The sequence below is a fragment of the Mycteria americana genome, unplaced genomic scaffold (assembly GCF_035582795.1).
Source record: "Mycteria americana isolate JAX WOST 10 ecotype Jacksonville Zoo and Gardens unplaced genomic scaffold, USCA_MyAme_1.0 Scaffold_74, whole genome shotgun sequence".
NCBI lineage: Eukaryota > Metazoa > Chordata > Aves > Ciconiiformes > Ciconiidae > Mycteria > Mycteria americana.
The window spans coordinates 170,453-190,334 of record NW_027445659.1 but is presented as its reverse complement, the minus strand read 5'-3'; the positions used below and the strand labels follow the sequence as shown (position 1 = coordinate 190,334).

General features: G+C 68.4%; 3 protein-coding genes across 9 annotated transcripts; all 3 read right to left on the bottom strand.

Moving 5' to 3' along the window:
- Window positions 1–342: 342 nt before the first annotated feature.
- On the bottom strand, window positions 343–5,294 carry WAS (WASP actin nucleation promoting factor). 2 transcript variants are annotated; one of them, XM_075490569.1, is made up of 12 exons: window positions 4,492–5,294; window positions 3,961–4,104; window positions 3,435–3,521; window positions 2,809–2,905; window positions 2,676–2,714; window positions 2,508–2,558; window positions 2,237–2,414; window positions 2,052–2,094; window positions 1,813–1,966; window positions 1,121–1,467; window positions 555–657; window positions 343–469 (listed from the first exon to the last, which is right to left on the bottom strand). In XM_075490569.1, exons 1-12 carry the CDS (start codon window positions 4,600–4,602, stop codon window positions 417–419), a joined length of 1,407 nt encoding a protein of 468 aa, XP_075346684.1. In that variant the 5' UTR covers window positions 4,603–5,294; the 3' UTR covers window positions 343–416. The 2 variants fall into 2 exon arrangements, with proteins under 2 accessions (XP_075346684.1, XP_075346685.1); XM_075490570.1 differs by lacking the exon at window positions 3,435–3,521 and having other exon boundaries at window positions 4,492–5,293.
- A 97-nt stretch (window positions 5,295–5,391) lies between these two features.
- On the bottom strand, window positions 5,392–10,961 carry TBC1D25 (TBC1 domain family member 25). Of its 4 annotated transcripts, none has more exons than XM_075490563.1 (7): window positions 10,798–10,961; window positions 10,279–10,388; window positions 10,047–10,198; window positions 9,696–9,817; window positions 9,216–9,419; window positions 6,769–9,133; window positions 5,392–6,666 (listed from the first exon to the last, which is right to left on the bottom strand). In XM_075490563.1, the coding sequence occupies exons 1-6, from the start codon at window positions 10,879–10,881 to the stop codon at window positions 7,007–7,009; spliced, it is 2,799 nt and encodes a 932-aa protein (XP_075346678.1). In that variant the 5' UTR covers window positions 10,882–10,961; the 3' UTR covers window positions 5,392–6,666; window positions 6,769–7,006. The 4 variants fall into 4 exon arrangements, with proteins under 4 accessions (XP_075346678.1, XP_075346676.1, XP_075346677.1 ...); XM_075490561.1 differs by having other exon boundaries at window positions 5,392–6,748; window positions 6,810–9,133; XM_075490562.1 differs by having other exon boundaries at window positions 5,392–6,727; window positions 6,810–9,133.
- A 36-nt stretch (window positions 10,962–10,997) lies between these two features.
- GRIPAP1 (GRIP1 associated protein 1) lies at window positions 10,998–19,565 on the bottom strand. Of its 3 annotated transcripts, XM_075490568.1 has the most exons (22): window positions 19,425–19,565; window positions 19,285–19,351; window positions 19,080–19,141; window positions 18,971–18,997; window positions 18,188–18,295; window positions 17,665–17,815; window positions 17,258–17,349; window positions 16,763–16,798; window positions 16,382–16,413; window positions 16,241–16,288; window positions 16,047–16,146; window positions 15,504–15,623; window positions 14,850–14,930; window positions 14,689–14,766; window positions 13,879–13,965; window positions 13,356–13,412; window positions 13,169–13,268; window positions 12,620–12,729; window positions 12,018–12,155; window positions 11,840–11,933; window positions 11,638–11,765; window positions 11,354–11,563 (listed from the first exon to the last, which is right to left on the bottom strand). In XM_075490568.1, exons 1-22 carry the CDS (start codon window positions 19,464–19,466, stop codon window positions 11,501–11,503), a joined length of 1,821 nt encoding a protein of 606 aa, XP_075346683.1. In that variant the 5' UTR covers window positions 19,467–19,565; the 3' UTR covers window positions 11,354–11,500. The 3 variants fall into 3 exon arrangements, with proteins under 3 accessions (XP_075346681.1, XP_075346682.1, XP_075346683.1); XM_075490566.1 differs by lacking the exons at window positions 12,620–12,729; window positions 14,850–14,930 and having other exon boundaries at window positions 10,998–11,563; window positions 14,689–14,770; window positions 15,535–15,653; XM_075490567.1 differs by lacking the exons at window positions 12,620–12,729; window positions 14,850–14,930 and having other exon boundaries at window positions 10,998–11,563; window positions 14,689–14,770; window positions 15,535–15,623.
- Window positions 19,566–19,882: the final 317 nt, after the last annotated feature.

Here is a 19,882-nt window from a genome sequence, read left to right as displayed (position 1 = left end):
GGCGCGGGGCGGGGCCTCCTCCCGCCCCCGCGCGGCTCCCATTGGCGGCGGCGCTGCCTCATTTGCATACTCCCGGCAGCCTCCGCGCGCGGGCCGCTTGCCCCGAAAAGGGCCGGGTTTGACCCATTTCCCCGCGGTTCCGCCGGCCCCGACCCCGCTCAGGACGCGGGGCCTTCCCCCGCCCCGCGTCGGCCCGGGCCCCGGCCGCCTGGCCTTCCCCGGACTCTCCCCTCAGAGCCGCGCCGCAGCCGCCCGACCCTTTAAGCGCTCATTAGCCGTTAAAAGCGGTAATTAACCAGCGGCGCCATTCCCGTTTCTCATCGCCTTTATTCGGCATTTACGGGGGGCTGGGGGGGGCAAATGGGGGGGGGAGGGCCAGGAGGGGTAATGGGGCTGGGGGGCACAAGCCGGGGGGCTCAGTCGTCCCACTCGTCGTCCTCGTCCTCCTCCTCGCCATCCTCGCCTTCGTCTGGGAGAAAGGGGGGGGGTCAGGGGAGCCCAGGCGGGGGCCGCGGGGTGCCCCCCCCACCGTGGGGCGGCCGTGGGGCGCTCACCCGAGGAGTGGATGACTCTGCTGCGCTTCTGCATGACGTCCATCAGGGCCCCCACCAGCCCCCCCGCGCTGGGGCCGCCGCCGCCGCTGCCGCCCTCCGGGGCCTCGGGGGTCTGGGGGGCCGGGGAGGGTCAGGGCAGCCCCATGGCTTGGACCCTGACCCGCGGCCACCGGCACCATGGCAACGGCACCATGGCAACGGCTTGTAACAGCCCCAGAGCATCACGGGAGACTCCCCCCCAGCCGCAGAGGCTCATGGGACCCTCCCACCTGCCCTAGAGGATCATGGGACTCACACACACCCACCTCCCCCCCACCCGCCCCCCGAGGATTCCCGGGACCCCCCCCCCAGCTCCAGGGGATCATGGGATAATCCCCCTGCCCCAGAGGATCATGGGATACTCCCCCCCAGCCCCAGGGGACCCCAGGACCCCCAGCCCCAGGGTATCATGGGATACTCTCCCCCCACCCCAGGGGATCATGGGATACTCCCCCCCGCCCCAGGGGATCATGGGAGACTCCCGCCCCCCCCCCTCCCCGCCCCAGGGGACCCCGGCCCCCGCCGACCTTGTTCAGGGTCACGCCCTGGCGGATCTGGTCCAGCAGGGCCCCCCGGGCCGGGGGGGGTGCGGGGGGGCCGCCGGGGCCGCCGCCGGGGCCGCCGCCGGGGGGAGGAGGGGGAGGGGGCGGCGGAGGAGGGGGCGGGGCGGCGGCACCCGGAGGGGCGGGGCCGCGGGCCGGGGGCGGGGCGATGGGGCGGGAGGGCGGGGCCGCGGGGGGCCCGCTGCGGGGGGGGGGCGGGGGGCCCCCCGGCGGCGGGGGCGGGGGCAGCGGCCCCGAGCGGCTGCGGGGGGGCCCGGTGGGGGGCGGCGGGGGCGGCGGGGTGCCCCCCCGGCCCGGCGGGGGCGGGGGACCTGCGGGGGGGTGGAGAGAGAGACGTTAATGAGAGCCTTAACGAGCGCCCGGGGGGGCTGTAGTGCGGGGTGGCACCGTGGGGGACATACGGCTCCTCTAACAGTGGGGGCTGTATGGACGCTGCGATGGGGCGTATGGATCCCGTACAGAGGGAGCCTTACAGACTCTGTACCCGAGGGGACTGCGTGGGGGAGCACAGGACCCTCGAAATCCCGGGGAGGGGGGGCTGTATGGATCCTATAAGGGCCAGGCGGGGCCGTGCAGAGAAGGTCTGTACGGCCCCCTGTGCCCCCCCGGGGGGTGCCGGTGGTGCCTATAGGTGCCCATAGGCACAGGGGGCTCACCCTGCCGGCGCATCTCCTCCCGCACGGCCTGCAGCCCGCCCCGGCCCTGGATGAAGTCGTGGATGAGGCGGGAGGTCTCGGCGTCGGCCAGCTGCGCCTCGCTGATGCCGGCCCGGGCGAAAAGGGCCCGCAGGGCAGGGTCCAGCGCCGCCACCTGTGTGCCCCACACCGTCACCCAACGCCGTCATCCCACGCCAGGTGGCGAGGAGGACGCAGGGGGACACGCAGGAGCCACCTACGTCGAAGCCATTGTTGGGGTCCCAGCCGATGTGACCGACGTGCCTGGCGGGGGGGAGAGGATAGTGAGGGGCTGCCCCGCGGGGGGGGCCGCCTGCCCCACGGCTGGACCCATATATGCCCCCCCGACAGATGGTGGGGTCCCCTCCGCCCCATGCATCCCCACATGTTCCCCCCCCAGACGCACTTGAAGCCGGAGGGGGCCCCAATGTCAGCCTTGGAGATCTTCTTCCGGCCCTTCTTCTGCTCCCCGGCTGTGGGGCTCGCCGTGGGTCCCGCCGTGGATCCCGTGGGGCTGGGCAGCCCCCGGTAGCGAGATGCCGTGATGTCGGGGTTGGCAATGGGCACGGCTGGGAGTGGGGGGGCTGCGAGGGACAAGACCCAGTTGAGAAACTCTCTATGGGGAAGCAATACCCCGCTATGGGGCTGCGGGACCCCGCTATGGGGCAGGCACTCACCGCTGCCGTCGGTGGTGGCCATGGGGGCCCGGGGCAGGCTCCCGCGGCGCTCTGCGGGGGGACAGGGGGCGTTGGCACCGCACGCCACGGCGTCCCCTTGTGTCCCCCCCCAGCTCTGCTCCCCCCATCACCCCCCTGCCCCGAAGCAGCCGGGACGGGGGGACTCACCATCGCCGGGGGGCGGCGGGGGCGGGAGCTGCCTCTTCTCTGGGGGACAGAGGGGAGACGGGGTGAGCGGGGGGCTGCCCCAGGGCACACTGGGGGGGCTGTCCCGGTGCACTGTGGGGGGCCGTGTGCTCACCCGCCCGCTGCTGGCGCCGGCGCAGCCGCTCCTGCACCGTCCCCTCGAAGGCGGCCGCCTCCCCCTCATCCGCGAAGTTCAGCCCCACCCGGCCCTCCTGCACAGCCAATCAGGGGCCTGCCCCATGGGACCCGCCCATGGGCAGCAAGCCCCTCCCACGTGCCCTCAGCCCCGCCCCTTGCCCCCTCCCACACCCCTCAGCCCCGCCCCTTGGCCCCTCCCACGTGCCCTCAGCCCCGCCCCTTGGCCCCTCCCACGTGCCCTCAGCCTTGCCCCTTGGCCCCTCCCATGTGCCCTCAGCCCCGCCCCTTGGCCCCTCCCACATGCCCTCAGCCCCGCCCCTTGGCTCATCCCACATACCCTCAGCCCCGCCCCTTGGCCCCTCCCATGTGCCCTCAGCCCCGCCCCTTGGCCCCGCCCACGTGCCCTCAGCCCCGCCCCTTGGCCCCGCCCACGTGCCCTCAGCCCCGCCCCTTGGCCCCACCCACATGTCCTCAGCCCCGCCCCTTGGCCCCTCCCACGTGCCCTCAGCCCCGCCCCTTGGCCCCTCCCACGTGCCCTCAGCCCCACCCCTTGGCCCTGCCCCCTCCCCGGGGCTCCGCCCTCCCCCGGCCCCGCCCACTCACGTGGGAGGCGAAGGTGTGGAAGAAGGGGGTGGGGGCGGCGTAGCCCATCTCCCCGTGCAGCTCCTGCTCCCACCACAGGCTCCCGGCCTGCGCCACAGCATGGGGCACCCAGAGACCCCCGGGGACCCCCCGCCCCCGAGAGACCCCCAGGGACCCCTTGACCCCGAGAGACCCCCAAGGACCCCCTCACCCTGAGAGACCCCCAGGGACCCCCCCGACCTCAGGACCCCTAGGGATCCCCCACCCCCAAGAGACCCCCAGGGACCCCCTCACCCTGAGAGACTCCCAGGACCCCTAGGGAGACCCTCATCCCGAGAGATCCCCAGGGACCCCCCCGACCCCAGGACCCCCAGGGACCCCCTCACCCTGAGAGACCCTCAGGGAAACCCTTATCCCAAGAGACCCCCAGGAACCTCCCCTGACCCCAGGACCCCCGGGACACCTGACCCCGAGTGACCCCCAGGGACCCCCCCGACCCTGGGACCCCCCCAGATCTCCCTGGCCCGCCCCCCGGCCCCCCACTCACGGCCAGGCAGTAGAGGCGGATGAAGTAGGAGCGGCGGGGGCTGTCCCGCACCAGGCAGGCGACGCCGCAGCCCCGCTTAGCCCAGGGCCCCCCCGGGCCCCCCGGCTCCGCCACCACCAGCTGCACCACCGCCGTCGCCAGTGTCTGCAGGGACATGGTCAGCACGACCCCCCCCAAATCCCTCCCAAGACCCCCCACAGCCCATCCTACGGCCCCTCCACAAGGGCCCCCAAGGAGACCCCGGTGCCCCATGTTTCCCTCCCGGGACCCCAAGGGCCCCCCTAATCCCCCCCAGGGCCCTCCCATGGGACCCCCACCCCCCTCCAGGCCCCAGGAATGCCCCTCAGGGCCCCCCCACGACCCCATGGGACCCCCAGCTCCCCCCCCCCGCCCCGACCCTGCCGGTCCCCCATTAAGTGCCCCCCAAATGCCCCCCCCAGGCCTCTCCAGTCCCCAGTTAGCCCCCCCAGGCACCCCCGACCCCCCCTCAGGCCCCCCCCGGATCCCCCACACGAACCCCCGGCCCCTCACCACACATTTCCGGCCCAGGAGGTCGAAGAGCCGCAGGTTTTCCTGCTGCTGCAGCAGCCCTGAGGGGACGTTGTCGCCCCCCGGGGCCCCCCCCCGACTCCCCCGGCTCATCCCCTGGGTGTCTGGGTCCCTCCCCTCGACGGCTGGGACCCCCCCGAACGCCTGGGTCCCCCCCGAACGCCTGGGTCCCTCAGAGGCCTCTTCCGCCCGGAAGCACCCAGGGCCCCGCGGTGGTAGGGACGTCACCTCCGGGCTGGGAGGGACTGGGAGAGGGAACTGGGGTAACTGGGAGGAACTGGGAAGGATTGGGAAGGATGGGTGGGGGACCTGGGAGGGACTAGGACAGACTGGGAGCAGCCTCTCTGCAAACACAGGCAGCAATGGGTCTGAAACTGGGGATACTGGCAGGAAATGGGAGGCACTGGGAGGAACTGGAAGGGGACTGGGGGAACTGGGAGGGATGGGGGGGAACTGGAGGGACTGGGAGCAGCCTCAGCCAACGCAGGCAGCGATGGGACTGAAACTGGGGCCATTGGGAGGGTCTTGGGGGACACTGGGAAGATCCCAGTACTGGCCCTCCCCACCCCTGCCCAAGCTGGGGACCCAGGCATCCGGGTACCTCCACTTCCCACACCGCAATGGAGACTGCGACCCCTTCCCAGTTCATACTGGGCCCCACAGCCCCGTCCTAGTATGGACTGGGACCTGCAAACCCTTCCTAGTCCACACTGGGAGCCCCCAGCCCCTTCCCAGCCCATACTGGGAGCCCCTATTCCTTTCCAGTATGGACAGGGACACCCCTTACCCTTCCCAGTTCATACTGGGAGCCCCACTACCCTTCCCAGTACAAACCACACCCCCACACTCCTTCCCAATCCATACTGGGAGCCCCCAAACGACAGTCATGGGCGTCAGGTTTATTCGCATCTTCGGCACCTCACGGATCCCCGGACGCCGGGGTCCCTCCCGCAGGAGGGGCGGAGGGGGGCAATAAATAGGGAGGGGGATGAGAAGGCACCCCGGCGGGGGGGGGCAGGAACTGGGATGCAGTGGTCCATACTGGGAGAACCCATATGTGCATTAAGATCCCAGTCAGGGCACCCTACCGGTCCATACTGGTCCATACTGGGAGAAAGCAAGGCCACACGGGTGAACAGATCCCGGGCAAGATGCTGTACTGGTCCATACTGGGAGGACGCAAGGCCACGCGGGTGAAGAGATCCTGGGCGAGATGCTGTACGGGTCCATACTGGGAGGATGCAAGGCCACGTGGGTGAAGAGATCCCGGGCGAGATGCTGTACTGGTGCATGCCGGTCCGTACTGGGAGGATGCGAGGCCACATGGGTAAAGAGCTCCCAGCTGGGCTGCCGTACTGGTCCATACTAGTCCGTGCTGGGGTGGCTGAAGGCCATGTCAATGCAGTGATCCCAGTTGGGATGCTGTACTCGTCCATCCCGCTCCGACCCAAGGCGATGCATACGTGGGGCTCCCAGTTGGGCCCCCAGACCTTTCCTGGTCCATACTGGCCCAAGGCAACGCAGATCCAGGAGTTCCCAGCTGGGACGTCGCAGTGGTCCATACTGGTCTATACTTGGATGCCCCAAGGTGACGTAGAACCCCAGAGGGGAGGCACTGGGCTGTACTGGTCCATACTGGGGTGTCTCCGGACTCCCCATGGAGATCTATGGGCTTCCAGGCGATCTATATGTCTCAAGGGGGTCTGTGGGGCCCCATCTGGTGCCTACAGGAGTCTAAGGGGTCCCCAAGGGGGATCTACAGGGTCCCTATGTTGATCTATAGGTCTCCAGGGGTGTCTATGGGGCCTCCATGTTGGCCTATAGGTCCCTGTGGTGACCTATAGGATATTTATGGGGTCCCTATGCTGCCCTACAGGTACCCAGAAACGACCTATGGGTCCCCATGGGGTGTCTGTAGGGTCCCTACCCTGCCCTATAGATCCCCACATTGGCCTCTGTGTCCCCAAAGAGAACCTACAGTCCCCACAGTGCCCTACAGGTCCCCATGTTGACCTAGAAGTCCTCATGGTGGCCTACAGCTCCCCAAAGAGGACCTATGTGTCCCCCACGATGTCTATGGGGTCCCCACATTGTCCTACGGGTCCCCACGTGGTATCTGTGGGGTCCCCACGTTGTCCTACAAGTCCCCATGTTGACCTAGGACTCCCTGTGGTGGCCTAGAGGTCTCCAAAGAGAAGCTACAGGTCCCCATGTTGCCCTATGGGGTCCCCACGTTGTCCTGTGGGTCCCCATGATGACCTAGGGCTCCCCATGGTGGCCCAGGAGACCCCAGAGAGGACCTACAGGTCCCCACATGGTGTCTATGGGGTCCCCACATTGTCCTACAGGTCCCCATGTTGACCTAGGGGTCCCCATGGTGGCCTAGGAGTCCCCAAAGAGGACCTACAGGTCCCCATGTGGTGTCCATGGGGTTCCCACGTTGTCCCCCACAGTGTCCCGACAGGGCCCCTGGGCCGCCCCCAGATCCCCGGTGCCCCTAGCCCGTGGTGGGCCCCCCCGGGGGTGCCCCCCCCCAGCCCTCCAGGTAGCGGGCGAAGAGCCCCTTGGCGCGGTGCAGGACGCGGGGCAGGTGGTGGCGCCGCACCAGGCGGTCGAAGTGCATGGCCACCTCGTTGTAGTCCCCCGCCCGCGCCATGACGGCCTCCCGCTGCTCCAGCAGCATGGCCAGGCAGAGGAAGAGCAGGAAGGGGTTCCCTTGCCCCAGCTCCTCCGGCGGTGGCAGCGGTGCCCCATCGTCCTCCAGACCCACCTCCTCCTCCGAAGATGAGGAGGAGGAGGAGGAGGAGGAGGAAGAGGAGCATGAGTCCTCCCAGGCCCAACCACCCCCCCAGGGGTCCTCGGGGGCGTCAGCAGCCTCCCGGCCCGCACTGGGGTCATCACGTACCTCTTTGGAGTCTTCACCAATCTCTCTGGGGGAGTTGGGGGCACTGCCGACCTCTTTGAAGGTGCCACCAACCTCTCTGGGGATCGCGGGGTCTTCGCTGATCTCTTTGGGGTCTTCGCCGATCTCTTTAGCCGTGTCAGGATCCACCCCAATCCTCTGAGAAACACCGTGGTCATCGCCAACCTTCTCCATGGCGTTCAGATCTTCACGTACCTTCTTATAGACATTGTGACTTTCACGACTCTTCTTGGAGACGTCGGGGTCAGCACCAACACGGGGATCTTTGCCAGCCTTCTTGGAGACGTCAGGGTCTCCACAAACTGCCTTGTAGATGTTTGGTTGTTCACCAATCTCCTTGAGAGCGCTAGCACCTTTGTCGACCTTCTTGGCAACACCCGGGTCTTGGTCAACCTTCTTAGAGACACCAAGGTCTTCTCCAACATCCCTGGGACCATCAAGCTCTCGGCCACCATTACTGGAGACTTTGTGATCCTCTCGGATATCCCTGGGGACCTTCACACCACCTTGGACCTCCCCGGAGGCCTTAAGGCCACTCTGGCCATCCCCAGGGACGTTGGCACTGCCACGGACGTCCCGGGAGATCTTCGGATCCTCTTGGTCATTCCAGGAACCATCAGGACTAGGATGGACGTCCCCAAAGACCTCAGGCTTTTCGGGGTCACCCCCAGAGCTCTTGGAGACGCCCTGGACGTTGCTGGAGCTCTCGAGGCCCTCTTCGTCACCCTCAAAGCTCTTAGGACCCTCCAGGATGTTCCTGGAGCTCTTGGGACCCTCTCGAACATCGCTGGAGCTCTTTGGTTTCTCTAGGTCATTGTCGGAGCTTACAAAAGCCTCCGGGACATCCGCAGAGCCTTTGGAGCCATCCTCGACGTTGCTGGAGCTCCCAAGACCCTCCTGGCCATCCCCGCAGGCCTCGTGGCCACCTCGACCGCTGGCCGCCTCTGCACGGGCCTCGCTCTCCTCCTGCTGCCGGCGCCGCCGGCGCGGGGGCCGGGGCCGCAGCCCGCGCCGCTCGCGCAGCCCTCGGCGGGCCCGGCGGGGCCCTAGGGGGGCACCCAGGAGGGGGATGCCGTCCGGAGGCGGGGGCGGGGTGGGCGGCAGCGAGCTCCAGGTGATCTCCAGCACTCGCAGGGCGTCCTCGAAGGCGAACTCCCGCTTGAGCTCCAGCAGCAGCCAGCGGTAGCAGAAGAGCAGGTCGTGGGCGCCACGGGCAGCCAGGAAGGCCCAGAAAGGGGGGTCGGCGCGGCGCAGGAGGCGCCGGAGGTGGGCGAAGGCGCGGGCCAGCCCCCGGCCGCCGGGGCGGAAGCGGGGGCCAAGGCGGCGCATGAGGGCGCAGAAGCAGAGGAAGGCCTGGGCCTCGTCGTCCAGCACGGCCAGCAGCGGGGCGGCCACGTCCGACATGCCCTGGCAGTAGGAGAGGCGCGGGTGGCCCAGGGCGAAGGTGGTGAGCAGGGCCTGCAGGGCGGCCAGGTGGGGGTGCCCCTCCTCGGGGCCCCCGAAATAGGGGTGCCCCCGGTCGGTGCGCACCACGTCCTTGCGCACGGCCGCCCCCACCAGCGCCAGCTCGGCCGGGGCCGCCCGGGCGGCCAGCAGGGCCTTCAGCGCCGCGTACTCGCCTGCCTTGCGCCGCAAGTGGGCCAGCCGCTCCTGCCCCGACAGCCCCGCCGGGAAGACGTTCAGCAGGTACCGCCAGACCACCTGGGAGGGGGGAGATGCGGCGGGGGGCGGTCAGGGACCCCGGGCAGACGCAGGGAGGGCGGGGGGAGCCGGGGAGACCCACCTTGCGCAGGCCAGGCTCGACGCCGCCGTGGTAGACGTGGAGGCGCAGGTCGTGAGGCCGCAGCAGCCGCCCGCCGGGGCCCAGGTAGGTGCGGAGGTCGGCGTCGCTCAGAGGGGCACAGGGGGGCGGTGGTGGGGGCGGCGAGGGAGGGGACCCCTCAGGCCATGCCAGGGCTGCCTGCGCCCGGGCTAGCGTCCGGCCCACCTGCGGGGAAACGGGTCACCAGCGGCACTGGGTGGGGGCTGGATGCACAGGGAGCTATGGCAGGGGGAAACTGGGAGCACTGGGAGGGCACTAGGAGCCATTGGCTGGGGATTAGAAGGCAACTAGAGCCATAGAAAGGGTGCTGAGAAGAACTAAGAGCACCAGGAAGCACTGGGAGGGAAGTGTGATGGTCAAGACAGCACGGGAGGCACTCCGCAAGGTCTCAGCAGGGTGGGGGAACCCAGGGCCCCCCCCGGACGCCCAGGTCCCACTCACCTGTGCCAGCAGGGCCTGGGTGAAGGGCAGTGCCGCAGCCAGGAGTGAGCGGCGCTCGGGGAGGGGCTCTGCTGCTGCCACCTCTCGGGGGCTGATGATGTCCCAGTCCTCCAGCAGCGGACCTGTGGCACCCCGATGCCTGGGTTTCTCCACTGGGCACCCAAGCACCCGTATGCCCTTCCTGACACCCACCCTAGAGGGGCTGGACAGTAGGGTCCCCCCCAGCCGCCCCCCCCCGGCGATGCCGGGGTTTCCTCTTTCTAAAACAAGAGATTCCACCGAGCCTCATAGGTCCTACCTTGCAAATGCCTGAGTCCCACCACCCTCCTCCGTTCGGGGACCCCCACTCACTTTCAGCGGGGGGCCGGACATCCAGCCGCAAGCGCAGAGTGGGCCGGGCACAGGCGAAGGCGGCTGCCAGGTCCCCATCACTCAGCAGCGGCAGGAAGGTTTCCTGGCCCTGGGGGTCGCGGGCCGCAAAGCTGACGGAAAAGCTCTTCTTCCTGAGGGGACGTGAGGGAGCGCTCAGCGACTGAGGCCGCCCTCAGGGGATCAGGCGGCCGAGGGGGGGGCCCAGGCTCACCCCTGGAGGTCGAAGGCGCGGGCCAGGATGTGCTGAAGCACGTCCAGTGAAGTGATCTGCGGGTCGACGGCGAAGGAGCGGAACTCGGGCGGCAGCAGCCCCTCGCTCTTCTGCGGGCAGCGTCAGCCAGGCGCGGCAGGGGGACTCGGGGGCGGGGCCGGAGCCCCGGAGCCGCTCCCGCCCCGCCTCCGGCCCGGCCCCTCACAGCGACCCAAAATGGCGGCTGCGTCCCGTCGCCGCAGCAACGGCGCCTCAGCGCACACCCCCCGCCCTCCGCGCCCCTCATTGGCCACCACCCCCCGTGTGATCCCTTCAGCGGCAACCCCACCCCCGCCGGCGGCGGTTGGCCACGCCGCCGGCGGTCGGTAGCCCAATAGCCCCGCCCCCCTCGAGAGATAGCTCCGCCCACCACATGGCGCTCCGCCCCTCAGGCCAACGCGCACCGCCTCCGGCGAGACCCCGCCCCTCCGCTCGCAGCCCCGCCCCCCTCAGCCCCGCCCCCTCAGCCCCGCCCCTCACCTTGACGCGCACGCGCACCACCTCGCACTCGTCCTCCAGCGCGGTTCCGCCCCCCGGGCAGACCCCGCCCCCCGCTGCCGCCATGGCGGGGGCGGGGCGTGGGGGCTCCGCGCAGGCGCAGAACGGCAATCGGGGGGGAGGGGGGGAAATTCGTGCGGCCACCGCCCCCCTACCGGGAAAGCGGGGGGGGGGGGAAGGTGTTACGTCACCGTCCTGACGTCACGCTGCGCCCCCTCGGTGGAAGGCGCCAGAGCGCGGGGGAATCCGGAGCGGCGCCGCGATGGTCCCCGTCCTGCGGCCGCGGCGACGGCAACAACATCCGGGTCAGCGCCCAGAAGTGACGTCACTGGGCGGGGAGGTCGCTGCTGCGTGGGTAGGCGGTCAGGCACAGGCAGCGCGCGGTGCAGCGGGCGCCGCCGTGATGTCACCGCGCCCCCCAACCCCCCCAAAGGGAAGCAATGACGCAAGCGGCAGCGGTTCACATCGGGTTTATTGAGGGGGGGGAGGGGGGGGCGCATGCAGGCCCCCGCTGAGAGGGGAACGCCTTCCTGAAGGGGCCACGCCCTCCTTAAAGGGGCAACGTCCCCTAAAGCAGCAACGTCCCCTGAAAGCGGCAACGCCCCTGGCGGCCGGGCCGGGCCCGCGGGGGGAGGCGGAGCCTGGAGCGGAGGGGCGGGGCTGGGGCGGGGCCAGGCCCCGTCCCTCAGGGCGGGGCCGCTCGCTCCTTGCTGAGCCGGGCCAGCTCCTGCGACAGCGCCTCCAGGTCCTGGGGAGAGAAGGGGGGTCAGAGGCCCCGCCCCTTGCCCGCGGCCCCGCCCCGTTGCCGGCAGCCCCGCCCACCTGGCCGAGGTGCAGGTTCTTGGTGAGCTGCTCCTCCAGCATGTTCTGCAGCTTCTTGTTCATCTCCCGCAGCCCCTCCTCGCCCGGCCCCGTGCCCCGCCGGGGGGGCCCGGGGGGGCCCGCCGCCTCTGGGGAGGGGCAGAGGGAGCCGGGGTGAGCGGGGAAGGGAGGGGGGTCGGGGGCGCAGGGGGCCAGGGCTCACCCAGGCGGCTGTCGCGCACGAAGCTCTGGATGATGGCGCTTTTGCGGCACAGGTCCTCCGCCATCGAGGCGCTGCTCACCTCCAGGTGACGCACCTGGGCAGGGGTTGGGGAAGGGGGCACCGGTGACCCCCCCTGGCACGCCTCCCCCACCCCGGCCCTCCCAGTCCTGCCCAGTACCTTCTCCTCCAGCAGCCAACGCTCCTGCTGGCTCTGGGCCAGGCGCTGGAAGAGCTCCGCCACCTCCGCAGGGGACAGGCCCCCCCCGCCGGGGACCCCCCCACCGCCGCTGCCCCCCCCGGGGCTGCCTGAGCCCGACTGCAGGGGGGCGGGGGCAGGGGCGATGCACCCACGGTGAGGCCACACCCCCTCGCTGAAGCCACACCCACAACACAGCTCCACCTCCCACCCCAGCCTCCGCCCACACCCCACCCACAAAGCCATGTCCCCAGCTGTGACCCCACCCAACCTTCAGAAAGCCACACCCCCAAAACTACATCCTGACCCACCCCCCAAAGCCCCAACCCCCCCCACCAAAGTCCCCCACCCCCCCCAAAGCTCCATCCCACCAAATCCCCCACCCCCCCCAAAGCCCCACATCCCCCCACCAAAGCCCTCCACCCCCCCCAAAGCTCCATCCCACCAAATCCCCCACCCCCCCAAAGCCCCACCCCCCCCCTGGCCTGGCCCCACCCCCACCCTGGGTGTTTCTGCATAGCCCACCCCTGGGAGCAGCCCCGACCCCCGCCTCAGGCCCCGCCCCCACCCCAGGCCCCGCCCACCTTGGTGCTGCCAGGGGCGGAGCCATCGCGGCCCAGGGAGGAGAGGCTGCTGCTGTCACCCCCCGGCCCCCGCCCGGGGGACCCCCCCTCCAGCCCCAGCTCCTCTAGGCCTGCCGGGGCAAAAAGGGGACCCAGGCGTCCGGGATGGGGCCACCGCCCCGGGGGAAGCCCCTCTGGGGAGGGGGGCAAAGGGGGGCCCGGGTGCCACTGCAGCACCCCGTCCCTAGGGGACCCAGGGGTCCGGGCACCGCGCCTTACCCCACACCCCCCAAGGGACCCTGTTACCCCCTCTCCAGAGATCCAGGAGCTCCCCCTCCAGGGCACCCAGACGTTTGGGAGACCCCCCCCAGCATCCATTTTCATCCCACCAGGAGACCGAGACACCCCAGTAACCCCCAACCCATGGATGCAGGACCACCACACACACCCACCCACCCCACACCCCCCACGAGGGACCCAGGCGTCCAGGAGCCCCCCCATCAAGGGGACCCCGGTGCCTGGAAGCTCCCCCCCCCCCCAATCCGCCAGAGGACCCCACATCTGGCTGACCGGTGCGGGCACGCGTGGGTGCCAGCAGCTCCTGCAGCCGCTCCTGCAGGCGGTCGGCCCGGCGCCGCTCCAGCTGCAGCTGCCGCTTCAGGTCCTTCAGCTGAAGGGGGGGACAATGGGGGGGGTCAGGACCTGCCCACAGGACCCTGGCCTCGGGGTGCCCCCCTACCCCCTGGGGTCCCCTCACCGCAGCGCTGCCCTTCTTCTCCAGGATGCGCTGCCCATCCCGGACGTCCTTCAGCTCCTGGGGGGACAGAGGAGGTCAGGGGGGGGATTTGGGGGGGTCCCAGAGAAGACTTGTGTGTGCTGAGGGGAATCCGGGGGGACCTGAGGCGATTTGGGGGTCCCAGAGAGGACTTGCAGGTGCTGAGGGGAGTCTGGGGGGACTCAAAGGGAACCCAGAGAAATGTGGGGGCCCAGGGAGAATTTGGTGAGGGGTCCCACAGCAGCTTGGGGTCCCTGGGAGGGGATCTGGGGGTTCCAGGGGGTACTTGGGCATCTCAGGGTCTCTGGTGGGCAGATCCAAGGGTCCCTCCACAGGGGAACTGGCAATCCCAGGCAGATTTCTGGTGGTCCCAGGCAGGCGGGATGATCCCATGGAGGTATCTGGGGTTCCCGGGGGGGCTGTGAGGGGGTGCCAGTGGGCTCAGGAAGGCGCTCTGGGGAACAGGGGGGCTCTGGGGGTCCCATGGGGGTGGATCTGACGGTACCTGGTGCAGCGCCCGGCTCTCGGCCTCCTGCAGCTCCCGCTGCCGCTCGGCGTCCCCCAGCGCCGCCTGCAGCTCCCCCACGCGCCCCTGGGGACAGCAGGAGGGGGTCACACCCCGTCCCAGCACCTATAGGCTCTACAGGGCCACGGGGGAGAGGGCACGGGTCCTATAGCACCGCAGGTGCCCCTACAGACTCTGTAAGTCTGGTGGACTCCCTACAGCAACCGTAGCTTGATACAACTGTTCATGTGGTCCGTGCAGCTCCTGCAGTTCCTGTGGGTCTCTACAGTGTCTAAAAAGCCATTACAGACCCTATAGGTCCTATAGGGTCTGGTGGACACCACAGTCCCTGTAACATTCTAAGAATCTTTATTGAACAGTTAGAACGGGAAGAATATACCTATAGCTGCTATAACATTGTCAGACACGTATAGCTCTGTACAGAACCATACAGCCTCTCCAGTTTCTCTGCACCCTATAGCATCCCAAAGTTCCTATAGACGCACAATGATTTTTATGGTTTCTGCAGTACTCCAAGAATTCTGACGTCCTCTATAGAGCTGCAATAAAGGCTGCAACACCCCAGGGGATTCTACGCTACGTATAACGCCACGCCGGCTTACGTGAACGCTACAGCACCAATAACCCCCCAAAACTCTCCACGGCCCCTGTGGCTGCTATAGGGATACGGCAATCGCTACGGGGATATAGGCATTCCCACGCTCCCCGTAGCTCCGCAGCGGTGCCTACGGCCCCCTCGGGGGCCGGGCGGCTCCCACGCCGGGAGACGCTCCACAGCCGCGCGCTCACCTCCAGCTCGGCCCGGTGCTGTTCCGCGCGGGCGCGGGAAGCCGCCGCGTGCTCCTGCGCCTGCCGCTCCAGCTGCTCCTGGGGGGACGGGCTGGGTGGGGCCGGGGCGGGCGGGGGGACCCCACCCGGGGGGGACGCGGCAGAGGCGGGAGGGTGCTGACCTGCGCCTGCCGCCAGCCCCGCTCGCTCTCCCCGCGGGCGTCCTCCGCCTCCGCCAGCCGCCGCCGCAGCCCGTCCCGCTCCTCCGCGCACGCCTGCGGGCGCACCGCCGGGCACGCGCCTCGCACACGTAGCCCAGGACGGCGGGGGTGCAGCCAGGGCCCGCGGGGACCCCAAGGCCTCCCAGGGCCAAAAAACCTCCCAGGAACAGGGCCAGGGGCACTTCAGGGACCCCAACCCTCCCCCCAGGGATGGGGTCAGGGCACCTCTGGGACCCCAAATCTCCCCTGGGGACCCCCAACACCTCCCAGGGATGGGGCCGGGGCACCTCTGGGACCCCAAATCCCCCCAAGACTGGGACCAGGGCACCTCTGGGACCCCAAATCCCCCCAGAGGACCCCCAACCCCCCCCCAAGAATGGGGTCAGGGCACCTTGGGGAGCCCTAAACCCACCCATGGATCCCTCAAACTCCCCTAGGACAAGGCGAGAGGCACATTGGGGACCTCAAAGCCTCCCCAGGGATCCTAAGCTACCCCAAACAGAACCCCAAATCCCCCCCAAGGGAACCCCAGCACGCTCCCAGGGGACCCCAAACTACTCCCCAGGGACACCCAACCCCTGGGGACCAGATGAAGGGCACCCTGGGGAGCCCGACTGCCCCCGCGGGACCCCCAAGCCCCCCCTGGAGCTGGACGTCGAGGGCGTTGCGCTGCGCCTGGGCCTCCTGCAGCTCCCGGGCCAGGGCCCTGCTCTGCTCCCGTAGCCCCGCCTCCGCCTGCCGCCCCACACAGCGCTCTATAGGGCCCTATAGGGTCCGGCAGCGCTGCCCGGGGCCGTATAGAGCTGCTCCAGGCTGCCCAGGGCTGCCCAGACCCAAACAAGGCTGCCCTGGGGCCATCAGCTGCCACACGGGGCGGTATAGACCCTATAGGTCCCTATGGGGCCATAAAGAGCTGTACCCACCCCCTCGCCCTGGCGTCATAGGGTGCCTCTCCAGCACCCCAGGGTGCTCTCCAGGAGATCTGACACCAGGGGTGACCCCCAGGAGCCCCCCAACACCCAAGTGCCCCCCAGTTCCTCCAGGGAGCCCCCCAGGACCCCCACAGTGCCATGGGGCACCCTTAGAACCCCACCAGAACCCCAAAGTGCCCCACCAGGAGCCCCAAATGCCATGGGGTGCCCTCCCGGGTGTCCCCACCTGGGCCGCGGCCTCCAGCTCCTGCTGCAGCCGCTGGTTCCGGGCCTGGAGCTCCCGAAATTCCTCGTCCCGCCGGGCCTGGAGCTCCTCTGCCTCTGTCCTGGGGTGCACAGGGGGACCCAGGCATCCGGGGGGGTCCCAGGCATCCAGGGGGGACCCCAGAACCAACCCCATGGCCCCCAGGGGCCACCCACCGACTGTCCCGGAGCAGTGTCTCCTTTTCCGCCTGCAACTGGAGAAAACTGGGGGAAAAAACCCATAAAAATAAGCAAAAAGATTTCCAGAAAACCTCATGTTGTACACTAAAGAAAAGCCAGATATCCAGGCTGTCTCACCTCTCCTGCTTTTTCCTCAGTTTCTCCATCAGCTGAGAAGGAGAAACACAAAAAACGCTATTGGGGGAGCACACACAACCCCTCCCACCCTCCCAAACCCCACCGAGAGCCCCCAGCACCCCCAAAATGCCCCCAAGCCCCTCCCAGAAATTCTCCTGGGACACCCCTTGGACACCCCCCAATCCCTCTGGGACTCCCCCGAGGCCCCCAGGACACCTCTGAGCTCTCCCAGACCCCAAAAATCCCCACAGACTCCACAAAGGTCCCTCAGGAGCCCCCAAATCTTTCTGGGACTCCAAATCCACTATGGGAGCCCCCCCCAAGTTCTAAATGCCCCCAAATCCTCCTTAGGCCCCCCCGAAGCCCCCCTGCCCCCCTTACCTTGGCCACCTCTGCCTGCAGCTGGGCCACCTCTGCCTGCAAAAGACTACGTGAGACCCTCAGAACCCCCCCCCGATCCCCTACATTTCACCTATACACTTCTTAGTTTCCTATGCCTGCATGCTTCTTTGCCCCCCAAAATCTTTTTTCTTTTCAATTCCTTTTTTATTACACATATACCTTCCCAAAATTTTTATTACCAAAGCTTCCATCTGCTATATTGACTCAAAACTTGGTATCCATCCCCCTGCACCTTTCATCTTTTTTCACAATTCCCCTGATCTCCTATAGACCCGCAAAGCCCCCCCCACCCCCCAAGATCTGTATTTTTCCCCACATCCGTCACATCTATTCTTCCCCCCCAAACTCCACATACACACGCGTATTTCCCCCAAAACTGCCCTCCCCCACACCTCTGAACCTTCTTTAGCCCCCCCAAATCCCCTATGGACACCCCAATCCCCCCATACACTCCATACTCCCCCCACAACATACCTGGACACTGGGTGCTGGGGGTTCCCTGGGGGAAGCGTCGCCCCCGGCCCCCTCCTCTGCCGGTCGCAGCTCCTTGAGGGGCTCCGGGGGGGCTGCGAGGGTGGGGGTGAGACCCATGGCCTCCCACAGGGCCCCATAAACCCCCCCCAGCCCCACAGAACCCCCATATCCATCTGATGAGGGCCCTATGCCCCATAGAGACCCCATATCCCACCCCATAGCCGTCCATACTGCCCCACAGTCAGTGATAAGTCCCATATAAACACCCAACCCCCCCACAGAGCCCCCCCCAGATCTCCGGAACAGCAACACCCCCCAGGGAAGATCCCAGAACATTCCCAAACCCCCAGGGACCCCCAACCCCCCCCCCAAGAGAGCCCAACAGCCCACCCCAGGCACCCCCTCACCATCCACAGGAGCCGGGGGGGCTCCACTGTCGGCAGCGGCCCCATCCTGGGGGGGCTCCACAGAGGCCAGGGGGTCACAGGGGGGTCCTGAGGGCCCCCCATCCCGCAGCCGCCGGTTCTCCTCCTCCAGTCCCTCGATCTGTGCACACAGCTGGGACCCCCTCCCAGGTCAGGCACCCGTGAGACCCCTCAGGCCCCACCATGGGACCAGGGAACCCCCATGGCACCCAAAGAAACCCCCAAGACCCCCCACAAGGGGTCGGGGAACCTCTGTGGTAAAACTGGGCACCCACAGGGACCCCAAAATGACACCAAAAGACCCCCCCCCAGCCCCTGAAAGTGGCACTGGGGACTCCCAGGGACCCTCTGGGTCCCCCCCGGTGAGTCGGAACCCCCCCAGAATGACATTAGGAACCCCTAAGGTGACACTAGGAAGCTCAGGGTGGTATTAGGGACCCCTGGAATGACCTAGAGAACATAGAATGGGGGATATTGGGGTCCCTGGGGGGCCCAGGACCCCCACCTTGGCCAGCTCGCGCAGCAGGGTGCTGTTCTGGAGGCGGAAATCATCCTCCTGGCTCTGGAGCTTCCCCTGCAGCATCCGCGTCTCCCCCAGCAGCGCCTCCACCTCCTGGGGGGGCCCCACCACCAGTACCCTGTGGCTGGGACCCCCAGAACTCCCCCCAGGTCCCCTACAGACATCCCCCGGGCCCCATAGCACCCCCCAGCACCTACGTGGATTCTATAGAGACCCACAGAACTCACCCAGGAGGCCTTCAAGATCTCCCGGGACCCCCCCAGCCTCCCTAGAGACTTCCCAGGGATCACCGAGGATCCCCCTAAACCCGCTCAGCACCCCTAGAGACCCCCTAGGCCCCCACAGCACCCTTGTAGGCACCACAGGGACCCCCCCAGCATGTCCAATGATCTCCCTAGCATCCTGAGAGACTCTCTAGGGACCCCAGCACCCCCAGAAACCCCCCAGCATCTCCAGAGACCCCACCCAACTCTTCTCCAGCAGCAGTAGAGACCCCCAAGATCCACCCCAACATCTACAGAAACTCCCCCAGTATACCCCAAGATACCCCAAAACCTCCTCAGTACCTATATAGATCCCCCAGGATCCCCCCCAGCACCCACAGAGACCCCCCCAGACTCCCCCAGCACCTACAGAGACCCGCCCAAGACTCGCCAGCACCCACAGAGACCTCCCAGGCCCCCCCCCAGCACCCACAGGGACCCACCAGGACCCCCCCGGACCCCCCCAGCACCCACAGGGACCCCCCCGGACCCCCCCAGCACCCACCTGGGCTTTCTTACTCTTACTGAGGGCCTGCAAGAGAACGAGGGAGGGTCACACCGAGGCAGGGAGGGAGGGCGGGCAGGTCAGAAGCCACGACAGGGAATCCCCTCACCTTGTTGGCTTTGGCCAGGTCCTTGTCCAGCGCCTGCACCCGCTGCCGCAGCCCTGACAGCTCTGGGGAGACAGGGGCCGTCAGGGAGACGGCGTCAGGGAGACGGCGTCAGGGAGACGGCGTCAGGGAGACGGCGGCCTGGCCACCCCCGCCCCAGGCCCCCCCATCCCACCCCATCCCATGCCACCCCATCCCACCCCCGTACCGGCGCCGTTCTTCCGCAGCTCGTCCGAGAGGCGGTAGTTCTCTGTCCGCAGCTCCAGCAGCTGCGCCTGGGAGGGGGGAGCGGGATGAGCGGGGCGGCGGCGGCGGGCCGAGAGCCCCAGCCCTGGGCCCGGCCCCCACCTGCATCCGCTGGAACTCCTCGGCCGAGAGGGCCTGCGCCATCTTGGCGCCGCGGAAGGACCCCCGCGGGGCGGGGCCGGAAGCGGACGCTCTGGCAGGCCTGCAGGAGGCGTAGAGACGCGGAAGTGATGCCACGCCGCGGCCATAGAGCTCGGGGCCTCCCCGGCGGGCAGAGGGGCCCTGCGGGGACCGTAGAGACCGCTCCGGCGCGGCGGGCGGTACAGGCCTGCCGGCACCGTAGGCCGCTATAGGGCCCCCAGGACACCATAAGGCCCATACAGCGTGTGTGTGTGTGTGTGTGTCCCCCGTGCTATGGGGCTCATGGACTGTCCCCACACACACTATAATCCATAGGGCCCTCCCGGGTGCTACAGGCCCCACAGCGACCCCTACAGCTGTATAGGCCCCATAGGCCCCCCCGGGTGCTACAGACCCTATAGAGACTCCCCTGCTTCTGC

Coding starts and splice junctions, on each gene's coding strand:
- WAS (XM_075490569.1), bottom strand. CDS start 4,602: ATGAGCCGGGGGAGTCGGGGGGGGGCCCCGGGGGGCGACAACGTCCCC. Junction 2,906..3,434: donor TCCACACCTTCGCCTCCCAC/GTGAGTGGGCGG, acceptor TTGGCTGTGCAG/GAGGGCCGGGTGGGGCTGAA. Junction 470..554: donor CAGAGTCATCCACTCCTCGG/GTGAGCGCCCCA, acceptor CCTTTCTCCCAG/ACGAAGGCGAGGATGGCGAG.
- TBC1D25 (XM_075490563.1), bottom strand. CDS start 10,881: ATGGCGGCAGCGGGGGGCGGGGTCTGCCCGGGGGGCGGAACCGCGCTG. Junction 10,199..10,278: donor CGCGCCTTCGACCTCCAGGG/GTGAGCCTGGGC, acceptor ACGTCCCCTCAG/GAAGAAGAGCTTTTCCGTCA. Junction 9,818..10,046: donor TGTCCGGCCCCCCGCTGAAA/GTGAGTGGGGGT, acceptor GGGGTGCCACAG/GTCCGCTGCTGGAGGACTGG.
- GRIPAP1 (XM_075490566.1), bottom strand. CDS start 19,466: ATGGCGCAGGCCCTCTCGGCCGAGGAGTTCCAGCGGATGCAG. Junction 12,156..13,168: donor ACCCACGCGTGCCCGCACCG/GTCAGCCAGATG, acceptor GCCCCCCTGCAG/TCGGGCTCAGGCAGCCCCGG. Junction 11,766..11,839: donor CGTGCGCGACAGCCGCCTGG/GTGAGCCCTGGC, acceptor GCCCCTCCCCAG/AGGCGGCGGGCCCCCCCGGG.